A 13,049-nucleotide genomic window follows, 5' to 3' on the forward strand; every position below is an offset into this window, starting at 1 on the left:
TCAATGGGCCTGGCCGTGTGCCAAAAAAATTTATTTATGGACGCCGAAATTTGAATTTCATGGAGTTTTCACTTGTCATGAGATGCTATTCTTTTTTTCCCCGGCATTTTTTTCAACCATATTAAAACCCTTCTTAGTTTATGGGCTGTATAAAAATAGGCAGCATGTGGGATTTGGCCCCCAGGCAGCAGTTCGCTGACCCCGATCTAAAGGTAAGGGTCAGGAGATGTACCTGGGGGAATTACTGCCTCACTTTCCCCGTGTTTAAGTGCCCAGCTCTGTGCACCACAGCATGCCCGGGAAGCCCTCCATCCCAGCAGCTGTGCAGTTGCCCGTGTCTCCCCCCAGGCCCTCAGATGGTGATTTCTGGCGGGGGGAGGCTCCGGGGAGGGGCTGGACTGAACTGCCCTGGTGCCCGGGGCCCCCACGAGCAGGTTGTTGGGAAACAGAACCCAAGGCTGGGACAGCCATCGTAGGTGAAGTGTGTGCACAGAAGGGCCGGGTTCTCGAGGGCTGTTGGTAGCAGAAGGACAAGATTCTGTTCTTAATGCATTTCCGACACCCCCTCGTGGCTCCCGTAGGAACCTGCGCAAGGGGCCCAGCGGCCTGGCTGACGAGATCAACTTCGAGGACTTTCTGACCATCATGTCCTACTTCCGGCCTATCGACACCACCATGGATGAGGAGCGGGTGCAGCTGTGCCGGAAAGAGAAGCTAAGATGTGGGTGTCCTGGGGCCCCTCCCCGGTGCGCACCTGGCCGCCCCCAAGGGGGGGTTGGGGAGGGTCGGGTCAGGTTGCACCAGCCTTGGGGAGGTTGGTCCCGATTTTCACACACAAAGGGTGGGGTTTGCACCTCCCTCTCCTCCGAGGCTGTTGCGTGGCAGCCTCCTTGTTGGCACTTCTCAGCAGCTGGTGGTTTTCTGGGAACAGAAGGAGGTGTCAGTGATTGGAAAAGGTTAAGGCCCTTGGTTTGGACAGACCTGGTTCAGTCCAGCCCCTTCACTAAGCAGCTGTGTGACCCTGAACCTGACGGTGGGGATGAGGACTGAGCATAAGGGTGATTCTGAGGCTGGGTGGGATCTCGGGTGCTTCCTGAAAGTTCCTTTCTTCCCTCCCCTGGCCCATGACTGGCCACCGTACGCAGTTTCACGGGGTGGCCTCTGTGGGGCTCGTCCGTCCCGGAGGAGCCTCTGCTGGCCCTGGGCTCTGAGCAAGTTTAGCTGGGATCGGCCTTGGTGGGGGATGGCACAGAGTCCCAGGGTGGCTTGCGTCACACCTCCCTTCCCCGTGCACTTTCCCACGCCTCCAGCATCCCTCTCCATCCCACCCGAGGCAGCAGTGTCCGCAGGGACATGTAAACACGGGGCTTGGGCTATACTTAGCTCCGGATGTGTACTGAGGGTTGTTGGAGGCAGGGCGGTGATGCCTGGTGTCCGCCCGGCTTCCACACTGTTCCAAGGACCAGGTCAAGGGGTGTGAGGGCTGTGGGATGGGACGGACTCTGGTTCAAACCCCGGCTGCCCCTCCCTTAATGGGGTGGCTGTGGGCAAATGCCTTAGCTTCTGTGAGCTTGGCAGCCTAGTCTGTGAAATGGGCTCAGGGCAGCCCTGGCCTCACGGGGTCATGTGAGGATGAGAGGAAGAGATGTTTGCACAGCGTCGGGCTGGATAAATGCCAGGACCGAGGACTTTGTGATTCTGAGGCTGAGCTAGGGGGCAGAGACGTCACCTCCCCTTTAGCTCCTGGCTCTGTTGGGCTGCGGGATGCTGAGTGATGTCACTAAGAGTGAAATAACCGGAGCAGGTGTGAATGCCCCTTGTACCATCAGGGGCCGGCTCAGATCAGCCAGGGGCAGGATGTAGGCAGCCGGGTCCATGATCTGCCACAGGCCTGGGATGACAGCCGCCCTCTTGGGTCTGTCAGGAATGACACTTTGAAATAACGCTGAGCTGGCTTCCTGTTAATGAGACTGTCACATCATCACTCACAGTGTGCCAGGCGGTCGCTGGCCCTGGTCCACCAGCCTTAGCTCACCTGGCAACACCATGAGGCAGATGTGTGGTTACTCCCATTTTACAGATGGGGAAGCTGAGGCTCAGAAAAGTTAGGTCACTTGCCCAAGGTCACCCACCAGGAAGTGGTCGGTCTGGCCCCATGGCCTTTGCCCTTGCCCTCGCCCTCTATGGCTTTGGCAGGTTTCCGTTACTGGGGTCTTTTGCTCAGTTTGAGGTAGGGGAAGGTTGGGGGGCGGGGCGACCCGGGCTCCCCTCCGCCTTGCCTGACTCAGCCACTCTCCCCCTGCCACCCCCCAGTTCTGTTCCACATGTATGACTCAGACAGCGACGGCCGCATCACCCTGGAAGAGTATCGAAATGTAAAGTATGCTCCCGCGCCGGCGGGCCCCAGCGCCTCCCCTGCCCTGCGGCCGGGATGGAGGCCCAAGTTCACGGCGTCTCTGCTCCACCGGCAGGTGGTCGAGGAGCTGCTCTCCGGAAACCCCCACATCGAGAAGGAATCTGCGCGCTCCATTGCCGACGGGGCCATGATGGAGGCGGCCAGCGTCTGCGTGGGGCGGATGGTGAGAGCTGCTGGGGCCGGACCCCCAGATCCCTCCCCGCCCCTGCTGACCCCGCCGTGCCGTGCCCTGGTACTAGTCTGTGTTTGTGGAAGGCCCCAGCGGGCAGAGACTGTGCGTGACCTGCTCGCCGCTCTAACCGGGCCTGACGCAGACCACTGCTCACAGGCTTCTCGCTGCGTTCCTGTCCCCCCAGACACCGGCCCCATGTCCCAACCCCTGGGGGGTCAGGCCAAGCAGGGGAGTCTGGGCTTTGGGGGCCGTAGACCCCACTACGTAGCTTCCTCGGGCCCACAGGCAGTGCCTGGCACAGTGCCAGGCCCGGTTGGCGCACAGCCCGGGCTTGCTCTCATTTAATTATTAATGAGGGGATTTGTGGCCTGGAGGGCAGGGGTCAGCAGGGAGCTCTCTTGAGGGCCCACAGTCTGGGGTCCAGCGAGGAGCTGGGAGCAGCGGGGGGGGTGACGTGTAGATGAGACAGGAGAGGGGCTGGGCCATCAGGGCTTGTGTGCTGATGGGTGGGAGGCTCCGTGCTGACAGAGACAAGAGAGGATTCTACCAGAGGCACTTGCAAGACTGCTACGATGGCCCAGGCGGAGGGCCGGGCTCGAGCTCTGATGGGGAGGAAGGCGGGTGGGACCACGTGATCAGGAGATGGGACACAGCTGAGGCTTGTCAGGGTCCCACTGGCGTAGAAGTGGCTGGATCATTTCTTGGAACCATGCTGTCGGGCCTCCAGTGATGTCGGTGGGTTAGAGCAGGGTTTCTCCGCCCGGCCTTGTTGACACGTGGGGTTGTCCTGGGGTTGCAGGGGCTTGAGCAGCCTCCCTGGCTTCCACCCACTAGATGCCAGTCACCCTCCAAGTCATGACAACCAACATGTCTCCAGACACGGCCCACCGTCCCTGGGGTGGGGGGCGAAGTCACCCCCCAGTGCAGAACCGTTGGCGCAGAGGGGCACAGGAGCGAATGGTCAGGGCAGTGGTAACTGGCACGTCGTATGAGCGGTCACTGCCGGCTTTTATGTGCTCTGATGGTGCCGTCGTCAGGGTGGGGAGGCACGGACTCTGGCAGGTGCCCCCTGGAGGCTCCAGGCAGCCAGGTGCCCCCAGGGTCACCTGGAGGGTGACCACACAGCGTGTGCAGGCACCGTGCTGGCTTCTTCACGTGCATCACTTCATAGATTTGTAACCTTGCTTCACTGGTGGGGACATAAAGAATTTTCTGGACTTTGGGGGCAGTGACCTTTTTGCTGCACTCGGTGGACTCGCTCTTGCAGGGCCAGGTCCACTCCAGACAGCCCCTGACGCAGGGGCTCGTGCGGGCAGGCACGTGACCATCTCCATGGATTTTGTTCCCTGAGGGTTTCGGGTGGTCCCCCTGGGGCCGTCCCCTTTGGCTCCTGTGTATTTATAGTGGCTGCAGCCCCAGACACCATCATGGCTTGGGGGTGACCCCAGCCCAGATGGAGGGGTGTTTTCCTGCTGAAACCTGCTGTCTGTGCCCAGGCCTGTCATCAGGAGATGGCGGGCAGGGGGCTGAGGTCACTTTCTCAGCCTGTATTTCATTTGTCTGCTTCGGGGACCCAGGGAGAGGCTTCTGGCTTTGGCGAAGCCACCCCACTCAGACAGTTAACTGCCGCGGAAAAGGCCGGTGACCTAGGTGGGGAGCGCGGGGATTCCCCTGCCGGGCTGCCCGAGCCAGATTCCCATTTGATTTAATGACACTCTCCTTCATTAAATTGCTCCCCGTCCCACTCCAGTTTCAACTGGCGACAGTTTTCTTAATTTGCTGTAGTAAATTGCTGGCAGCTGCTGATCTGCATAAAAGCTGCACAGCCTTAGAAGCCGGGGCTTTCCGGGAGTCCGTGCCGGCTTCCCGGGTGCGCATCCCGCTCACCGTGTGCATCTTTCTTTATGTACGGATCCTCTGTGTGCTCTTAGAGGGTTTTCTTGTGTGATTGTCGACCAGATACACACAGAGGCGCAGGGTGAGGGGTGGCCGAGTCAGTTCACACCCTGTGGCCCCTGAGGACGCTTAACATTTCTGCCTGCACCTCTCACCAAAGACAAATGACGCATCGCCCCACTGTAACGGACCTCCGAAGCCGGCTGTCGACTGCGGCAGTGAGCTCTTTCCAGGGTGTTTCCCTGGAAAGCCTTGTTGTGGCTGGAGGCTGGGGCAGCTGTGCTGGGGTCTCAGCCTAGGGCGCTGCCCTGACCCTGCAGCCCCTCCACCCGGTGCCCGCCCTCCAGCCCGGGTCTTGGGCCGGGGGGACCTTATCTGTAATTAGCTCCCCTCGCTGCCCTAGGAATCCAGAGTCTCTGGCAGGGAGTGGGCGACCACTTCTGTCTGTGCCCCTGGGCAGGAAGAGCGGACAGCCCTAGGGACAGGGCTGGCCCAGGCCTTCTAAAATAATTGGTGTTTTTCATAAAATTAAAAAGTATATCCAGGGGACTCCCCTGGCGGTCCAGTGGTTAAGACCTCGCCTTCCAGTGCAGGGGGTGCAGGTTAGATCCCTGCTGGGGGAGCTAAGATCCCACATGCCTCTCGGCCAAAAAACTAAAACATAAAACAGAAGGAATGTTGTAACAAATTCAATAAAGACTTTAAAAATGGTCCACATCCAAAAAAAAAAAAAAAGTATATCCAAAATTAGATTAAGAACAGAACCCACCTCTGGGAGCTGTTGTGAGGTTTGCATCAGTTCATGGTAATAACGTTTGTAAAGTACACACAGCAAACGCTCAGAGAGCACCTGCCGATGTTTTCTTAAATACACGTAGGAACAAATTTCCGAGCGGTACAGAAAGAGAAGTGTGTCTTTCTTGGCCCTCCTTCCATCGGCCCTGGTCCTTTTCCCTAAAGGGAACTGCCCTTGATGGTGTTATTCCTGACACAGACCGACGTGTACACGTGTGTCTTTCGGTTCTGACTCACACAAAGTGGCACTGAACTGCCGCGGCTCGCTCTCCCCCGTGCTGACCCCACAGGTCCACGGAGCAGGTGGCAGCCGTCTGCTTAGTGATGTAGGACAGAATCTGCAGCCATCTTTCTGCTCCTTGTTTGTTGTTTTCCCCCGTGTATGTATCTTGGAGCCTTTTCCATATCAGCAGGTCTAGATCGACCCCTTCTTCGTGGTAACCAATAGCCAGGGCGACCACGATTTATTTGGCTGGTGTTGTATTGACGGGCAGTGGGGTGTCAGCCCAGCTTTCACTGTCACAGAGGGCGCCGGGGGGACTTGGTCTTAGCACCATGGGCAGGAGCCCCATTTATCATCTCGTGTGTGTGCAGAGACTGGCACTGCCAGTGACTTGGCAGGTGGGAGGCTCCTGGGCCAGATGTTATCAGGGTGACTCACTTGGCCCTTTCCCCAGTGTCTGGAGTGCAGGTCGGCCCAGAACTGGTCTTACCAAGGCTGGTTTGAGGAGGCAGGACCAAGAAATGGCAGGAGGTGTCTGCTGGTGGCCGTACTGTTGGGAAGTGGCGGGAGGCGGCTGTGCCGGGTGGAGCGAGCCCTGCCTCTGTGCCCACCCTCTTCCTTTCCCACCCTTTTCTGACCTGTCCTCCCTGGGGGGCATGGGGGGTGGCCCTGGTGAGCCTGCACCACCTTCCGTCCCACCATCCAGCCAGTGAAGGAGACGCCGGAGTTCAGGGCGACCAGCCTCGAGCTGGAGGCGAACAATCCAGAATGTTCTCCCCATTCTCATGATTCTACCTAAATGGCCCCAGCCTTCTGTGTTGCAGGGTGGGGGGAAGATGGAGAGTCTACAGGCAGAAACCTCTCACTGCACCCTGTGCTCTGTCCCCAGGAGCCTGATCAGGTGTACGAGGGCATCACTTTCGATGACTTCCTGAAGGTGGGTACCTGGGGGTGGGGGTGGGCACGGGGGCTGTGCTGGGGGCTTGAGGGGACCCCTGCTGGTCAGGAGATGGGCGTCTCTGTGGAAAAGGGTCAAGCCTGGGTGTGGCCTTTAAAATAGTTTAAACTGGTTTTACTTATTTTTATTGGAAGGGTGATGATAGATATACACGGTCAGAACAACTAAGCAAGTGCAAAAGGGCCTGTGAGGAAAACTCCATTTTTCTCCCCCCCGCCTCAGAAGCACCCTGTTGACAGTTGGAGCCAGGGTTCTGGAATGTTCTGTGCCTGTACGGAGACCTGCCCTTCACAGAAGCACACACTGGTGTTGACCGCGTGTGCTTCTGCCCTGGGGCTCGCAGCCCATGCTGCTTGTCTGGCTTCCCACCTTCCACCCTTGTTAGTGGACATTCAGGCCTCCCCCAGCCTTCACTGCTACAAACCTGCTCGCAGGCTGGGAACTGGGGCCCCTTGCTGCTCTGACAGGCAGATCCCTGTGGCAAGGAGTCGAGTCCCCCGTGCTCTGCCTGTGCTTTGGCCCTGAGCATCCCAATAGCGGTGTCCCCGAGCCCCTTCCAGGAGGCGAGGAAGATGGGAAGTCAGGGGGACGATACCCAGGGTGGCCCCCTGGCCGACCGCCAACTCTCCGGGCGGCCCCGAGGGAAACAGGCCTGTCCCTGGGCTGGGGCCGGGGACTCTGGTGAGCTGAGGGGCTGGGCGCTCCCCCAAAGTCTGCGCCGCCAACCTGGCCAGTCATGGCAAGAGGAAGGGGGCGGGGGGCACAGACCTGGGCCTGAGGGAGAGACCTGAAGGGCCTACTGGAGGACAGGCGCCCCACCCCCCCGCCGCCCCCAGGGCTGGGCAGGGCAGGCAGACTGGGAGAGGCTGAGTTGCCGTTGGTGCCACAGGCCACCTTGGCTTGTTCTGAGGTCTGCGCTCCAGAAAAGTGATGACACCCAAGCAAGAACCAGAATAAGGAGTTAGAAGATCAGGGAGGCCAGGGAACGTTAGGGAGGAGGGATGGCTGCTTTAAGCCAGAAGATAGGTTGAAATCCAATTTTGGCCTCAGAAACCAAGCTTCTTCCCCAGAAGGCCGCCCCCGCTGCTGCCCCGCCTCTAGTGTTCCCAAGGCCATTGCCTCTGCACCGTGGGAGTTTTTCATGACCAGCCGGCCCATCCCATTCTCTGAGCCCTACCACTAGCCTCTTGACACCTGGCATCACCCGGCCTTTGGCAGAAACCACCCACCCTGGCATCCAGTTATCTTCTCCTGGGAACATCTTGTTCACCTAACAAGGAAAGCACCTGGCGGACCGTAGGCATGTGACAGTGGCAGGAAATGTGTGAGGCCTCCCTGCCACTTGGGTGCCCACAGGGCTCTGCTTTCCCCAGCCTCAAGGCTGTCCCTGGAGATGTTGAGGGCGACAGCTTGAGAGTTTGAAGTTCTTACATAAGCAGGGAGACAGTGACAAGTCACTGCCCACCACGTCCCTCCGTTCCTGTTTGCATCCTGCCCGCCATCTCTCCATCTGTGGTCCTCCTGGGCCCCGAGTGGCCAAGGAGCTGGCGGGCGCACAGTCCTGCGCGCGCTGGGGCTTCCTAGTGTGGCAGATACAGGGTCTGGTGGCCTGAGTGTCCGCTAGGGCCCTAGCCAGGATGGACCGTGATGGCAGTGCCAGTAGCAGGTATGTGGTGATGGATGTGGGCTTTGGCAGAAATTACCTTTCCTGGGCATGAGCCTTGTCTGTCTGGAACATAGTGACCTCCTATCCCTGGGAGGTTGTGAAGACCTAACTGTTGTGACCTTTTAATTTATAATGATGGCTTAATGAAACCTTATAATTGCACAGCCCTTAACAGTTTATAAACCGCTTCCGTGCATGATTCCCCTGGAGCCCCCAAAACATTCCGTGAACGGGCAGCACAGGTGGTGGTCTTGACATTTTTCTGGTGGAAAGGAGGTTTAGTGGGCTTAAGGAATTTGCATGAAAATCATAGAGCCTGAAGTGGTGGGTGGGATTCAAGTGACTTCAGCTAAGAGCTTGGATTCAGTACTTAATAATAACTTGCTGTGACAATCCATAAAGAATCCAAATGTCAGAGCCCAATTAACCAGCAAAAAGGCAGATGGAAGTTTCTCTTCCACGCTTCGCACTGGATTCCACCTGCGGGAGCTTCTCAGTGGGTGGCGGAGGAGGGCGGCTGGGAAGGTGGCCGAGGACTCCGGTGGGGATGCCCGCTCACACTGCTCCGTCTGTTCCAGATCTGGCAGGGGATAGACATCGAGACAAAGATGCACGTCCGCTTCCTTAACATGGAAACCATCGCCCTGTGCCACTGACAGCCCCTCCCCCATGGATAACCCGCACTTGGACCCAGGCAGCGAGGCCCACGGGGGCCCTTTTGCTACAGCTCTTGTAAATAGTCAACATCCCTCGCTCATCTCTTTTTCCCGCAGGGTATGGTACATGGGGCTTTGCTGTTTTTATCTCCAATAAAATAGAAAAAGGGTTTGTTAATGAACCTGGCTCCTGTCTGTTCCCCACGTCCATGCACGTGGCCTGGCCGTTTGGCGCCCGAGGCTGGCTGACTATATGAGGAGCGAGGGGCAAGCCGCAGCAGCAAGTCTTCAGATGCTGGTTTGCAAGCGGATTTATTTTTCCCTTCCTTTCTGGTTTATTGTGGGTTAAATATTTGCTGTTTTCCCCGCATGAGTGCTGGGAATTCACCTGCCTTCGCAAGCCTAGGCAGGAAAGTAAGGAGAAGCAGCTCCTCACTCCATGGGGGCCAGGACTTGGGGGGGCGGCGGGGGGGGGCTGCCTTGGCGCCACAACCGGATATTCAGACCCAAGGAGGAGACAAGTGGAGCTGAGCCTGGGCCAGCTGCAGTGAGCGCCCGAGCTCGCCCCACGGTGCTGGGGCCGCCAGCGGTCCGGGCCTGGCGGGAACAGGCTGGGTGTGCCCTGTGGCCCTTCCTCAGGATGGGGGCCAGCTGCATGGTCTAGACTCCACTGTCTCCGATGCAGCAGCAGCAGGGGAGGTGACTGCCCCAGGTAGCATCTCCCACAACTCCGGTTGTCACCTTCCAGCAGTGGGGTTTGAGGGGAGGAAGAAACAAAGGTCATTCATCTCGGTTGGTGGCAGTAGCCCATGAGTCAGCAGAGGGCTGGCAGTCGGTGGTGCCCTGGTGACCTCCTGACTCACTCGGGAGAGCTGCCATCACCGTGGTCACTGGTCACTGTTGACATTCCAGGCTCGTTGCTTTCATCAACACTCGCTGGGAGGCACCTTCCTAGCCTTCCAGAAAAGTTCCCCTGATAATTGTTCCCCTGATAATTAGCTATTGCTATTATTTGCATTCTTGAATTTGTAATTCAGCTTTGATATTAAGTGTGCTTTATCTATCTTATACCCACATGGTGTGGGGTTCAGAATGTAACAGGCACCCCCTGGAGTCTTCATCCGATGCCCAGCGCCTGGTCTTCCCTTCCCTGAGGCAGTCATGATGGTCCTTCCTCTGACATCCGCCCCCACCCCCCAGCTGTGTTGTGCACACGTTGCTTAGGACGGGATTAACGTCAGTTTTTAAAAGCCAGCAGGCGTCCCAAGGGCGGCAGTGGAGCTGAGAAACCCTCATCATTTAAACAGAGCTGGCGCGGGCATCCCGCCCTAGTGAGCCTGTGGTGGACCAGGCTGGGCCTCCGACCCCAGCCATGCCTGAGGAACGCCAGCCTCCATGATGCGCCTGACAGGCGGCCAGGGGCAGCGCGGCCCCATCTCTGGTAAGTAGAGAGCGGTCTGAAGTCACTTCCAGAGCTCTGCTTTTTTTAACTTCTTAAAAATTTTTATTTTTTAAATCGAAGTATAGTTGTATTTACAATGTTGTGCTAATTTCTGCTGTACAGCAAAGTGACTCAGTTATACATATATATATATATTCCTTTTTTAATATTTTCCATTATGATTTATCCCAGGAGATTGGATGTAGTTCCCTGTGCTACACAGTAGAATCTGCTTCTTATTTAGACTTGTGCTTAATTCCACAAATATTTTGACATTTTCAAAGCAGTAGGTCAGGGCCAAGGCTGTGCTTCTTACCCTCCAGGTGCTGGCAATGGGGTGGGAAAGAGGGATGTGATCGCCCTCCCCACTCCCCCCCTTCTCCTGCTGCTGGGATCAGTTGCTCACACCCCTGGGTGCCTGGCTGCCCACAGAAGAAATCTAGAAAGGACTGGTATGGAGAGATCTGGTCCTATTTAGGTGCTAGTTAGCTATCGTCCAGGATGGGTCTCCAGTGAGACCCCTGCAGCCTGGCAGAAGCGTGCGTCCCCGTGCCCTCCCCTGCCCCGCACTACTGCCTGGGACCCGTGGAGTTACAGAGCAGCACGGACTGCTCCGTAGGCTGGATTTTCTGGGATTCTCCCAATTTGCTTCCATTTTCTTCTCAACAAAGGCAGTTCATTAATGTAAAGTGTTTTTATAAATAACAGATCTTCCATCAGCCCCCCTGCAGAGCCTGCGTTTGGGAGACATGGCCACTGTGGGCACAGGCAAGTGTTTGCCCTTGTTCAGACCACCGAGGGCTGGCCTCATGTCTTTGAAGCTTTGAGCCTCCGCTTACCTAAACTAATTAAAATGAGATTTATTCAGCCTGAGCCCAGTCCATACTGCTGAAAACCAAGCTGTTTGTTCACCGTCACTGAGGATGTCATCTAATCGGCAGAGTTGGGGCTCATTTCCACCAGAGGGCGTGCCAGAGTCCGCCTGGGGCTCCCCCGCCGGCTCCCAGGGCACTGTGTGCATGACGTGTTTTCACTCATTTGGTGGTTTCGGGAGTGATGGGGTCAGGTATTAGTTGGTGCGCACCTGCTCCTAGGAAGGGTGGTTATTCCCCACAGTCTGCTGGCCTTTGATGAGAAAGAACGAGGGTCACTGCTCTGGGTACGCATCTCAGGACGGCTGTCTGGGCAGTGCGGTCTGCAGAGGCTGGAGGCTGGAAGCTCGGAAACGGCCCCTTACCGGCTGGACTGGTGGGCGTGCCCAGGAGGGGCTTTCTGGCTGCAGAGACCCTGAGGGAGTGTAGCACCCTCCCCCCATCTGAAGCAGCCTGAAGCAGGTGATGTTTGTTCTAAAAGTTGAGAAATTAACAAATGCACTTGTTTTACAGCTTTTTTTTTTTTTTTGCGGTATGCGGGCCTCTCACTGTTGCGGCCTCTCCTGTTGCAGAGCACAGGCTCCGGATGCGCAGGCTCAGCGGCCATGGCTCACGGGCCCAGCCGCTCCACGGTATGTGGGATCTTCCCGGACCAGGACACGAACCCGTGTCCCCTGCCTCGGCAGGCGGGCTCTCAACCACTGTGCCACCAGGGAAGCCCCGGTTTTCCTTTTATTAGGAATTATACCCCTGTGACTAATCAGTGCTAAGTCAAATAGCTGAAGTCAGTGCTTTGAGGGCCTCAGGCTGTGTGTGTGGGTGGAGGACACGGGGAGCAGGGACAGTGTCTGCAGCCTGCGGGATGAGGGTGAGGTCACCTCTCTCCATGTTCTCCACCCATTTCCCAGGAATTGGGTTGAAAGCATATTACCAAGGGGAAAAGTTACCAGAACTGGGCTTTTCGCCGTTAAAAGAATACGGCAGTTTGACACAAACACGCCAATTTGGTAGGTTTACAAAAGGGCTGTGTAATGGAAATCTACTATGAGAAGCTCAGGGGAGAGCTTCTGCAGCCACGTTAAACATGAATTATGGATAAGGGAATGCAGTAAGATGACAACAGCTTCCAATTTTGGCCAAGCATCCTCTGAGGGAACGAATTACTGCTAGACTTTAACAAAACCATTCCATGTTTTTCTGATCCCAGGCACTGGCAAGTTCTCGATGTGCGTCATGTATGGATCGGACCCTTGTCCCTGAGCAGTTGAACCTGTCTCCACTGCCTGTGGTTCACCAGGCCGGAGCTGAACTGCAGGCGGCACAGTGACTTACGCAGGCTGATGGAGAGTTAAAGATACAAGTTGCCTTGGCAAGGGTTCTGCAAACACCTGCTTTGCAAGCTGTCCTCCCACACAGTGACCTTGGGAAGGCCTTGGAGAGTTGCGTGGGAGGGGCCGGGGTTTTCACCATGACTTCCCAGGGCGTCAGTGTTGCCTTTGTCTCCAGGTTCTTCTGGAATCAGTGAACAAGTGCCACAGGGATTCGGTAGTGGATGAACTTGGCCCCAGCAGGACTGAGGACTCTGACGGGCACACAGCGGCTGCTCTTCCTTCTCATCTGTATGTTGACCAAGTCAGCAAGGGGCTAGGTTTCTGGTCTTTACCCCAGGAGTGGTCCAAGGGGCAGCAGTAAGGCTGGAGGATGTGCCGAGAAGCAGTTTATGGCCGCCTCCATCTTAGAGAAACGAGGCGGCTGCATTAGTGCTAGCACCGGGCGAGGGGACAGGAGATACGGTGGTGGGGCGGGGGGGGAGCCTGCCCTCCCTTCCTAGGGGATGAAAAGGTCCCCGGCACAGAGCTTCTGCCTGGAAGCCCTTGCCCACCATCAGAGGCAGAGAGCAGGCTGGCACCCACATGGCACAGGCCGGAGCCCAGCGAGAGGGGCTGTGCCATTG

General features: G+C 57.1%; 2 protein-coding genes across 10 annotated transcripts in view; both read left to right on the forward strand.

Annotated features, from left to right (window-relative positions):
• TESC (tescalcin) overlaps window positions 1–8,964 on the forward strand; it is a 63,265-nt gene extending 54,301 nt beyond the window's left edge. The window contains exons 4-8 of one of the 2 annotated variants that reach the window (XM_089894509.1): window positions 582–721; window positions 2,314–2,375; window positions 2,472–2,579; window positions 6,392–6,439; window positions 7,531–8,698. In XM_089894509.1, the coding sequence (XP_089750635.1) occupies window positions 582–721; window positions 2,314–2,375; window positions 2,472–2,579; window positions 6,392–6,439; window positions 7,531–7,605 (433 nt within the window). In that variant the 3' untranslated portion in view covers window positions 7,606–8,698. The other variant, XM_022597935.3, reaches the window with a different exon arrangement.
• A 111-nt stretch (window positions 8,965–9,075) lies between these two features.
• Window positions 9,076–13,049, forward strand: part of LOC149747556 (uncharacterized) — a 32,696-nt gene continuing 28,722 nt past the window's right edge. For all 8 annotated transcript variants that reach the window (XR_016387501.1, XR_016387499.1, XR_016387500.1 and 5 more), the window contains exons 1-3: window positions 9,076–11,557; window positions 11,668–11,727; window positions 12,303–12,714. Coding sequence is in view for 5 of the 8 variants with exons in the window: in XM_089894512.1 (XP_089750638.1) it covers window positions 12,648–12,714 (67 nt within the window). In the remaining 3 variants the exon portion in view is untranslated. The remainder of the gene's footprint in view (window positions 11,558–11,667; window positions 11,728–12,302; window positions 12,715–13,049) is intronic.

This window comes from Delphinapterus leucas, chromosome 14, assembly GCF_059928025.1.
Source record: "Delphinapterus leucas isolate spDelLeu-1000000601 "Yukka" chromosome 14, BTC_Dleu_Yukka2, whole genome shotgun sequence".
Lineage (NCBI taxonomy): Eukaryota > Metazoa > Chordata > Mammalia > Artiodactyla > Monodontidae > Delphinapterus > Delphinapterus leucas.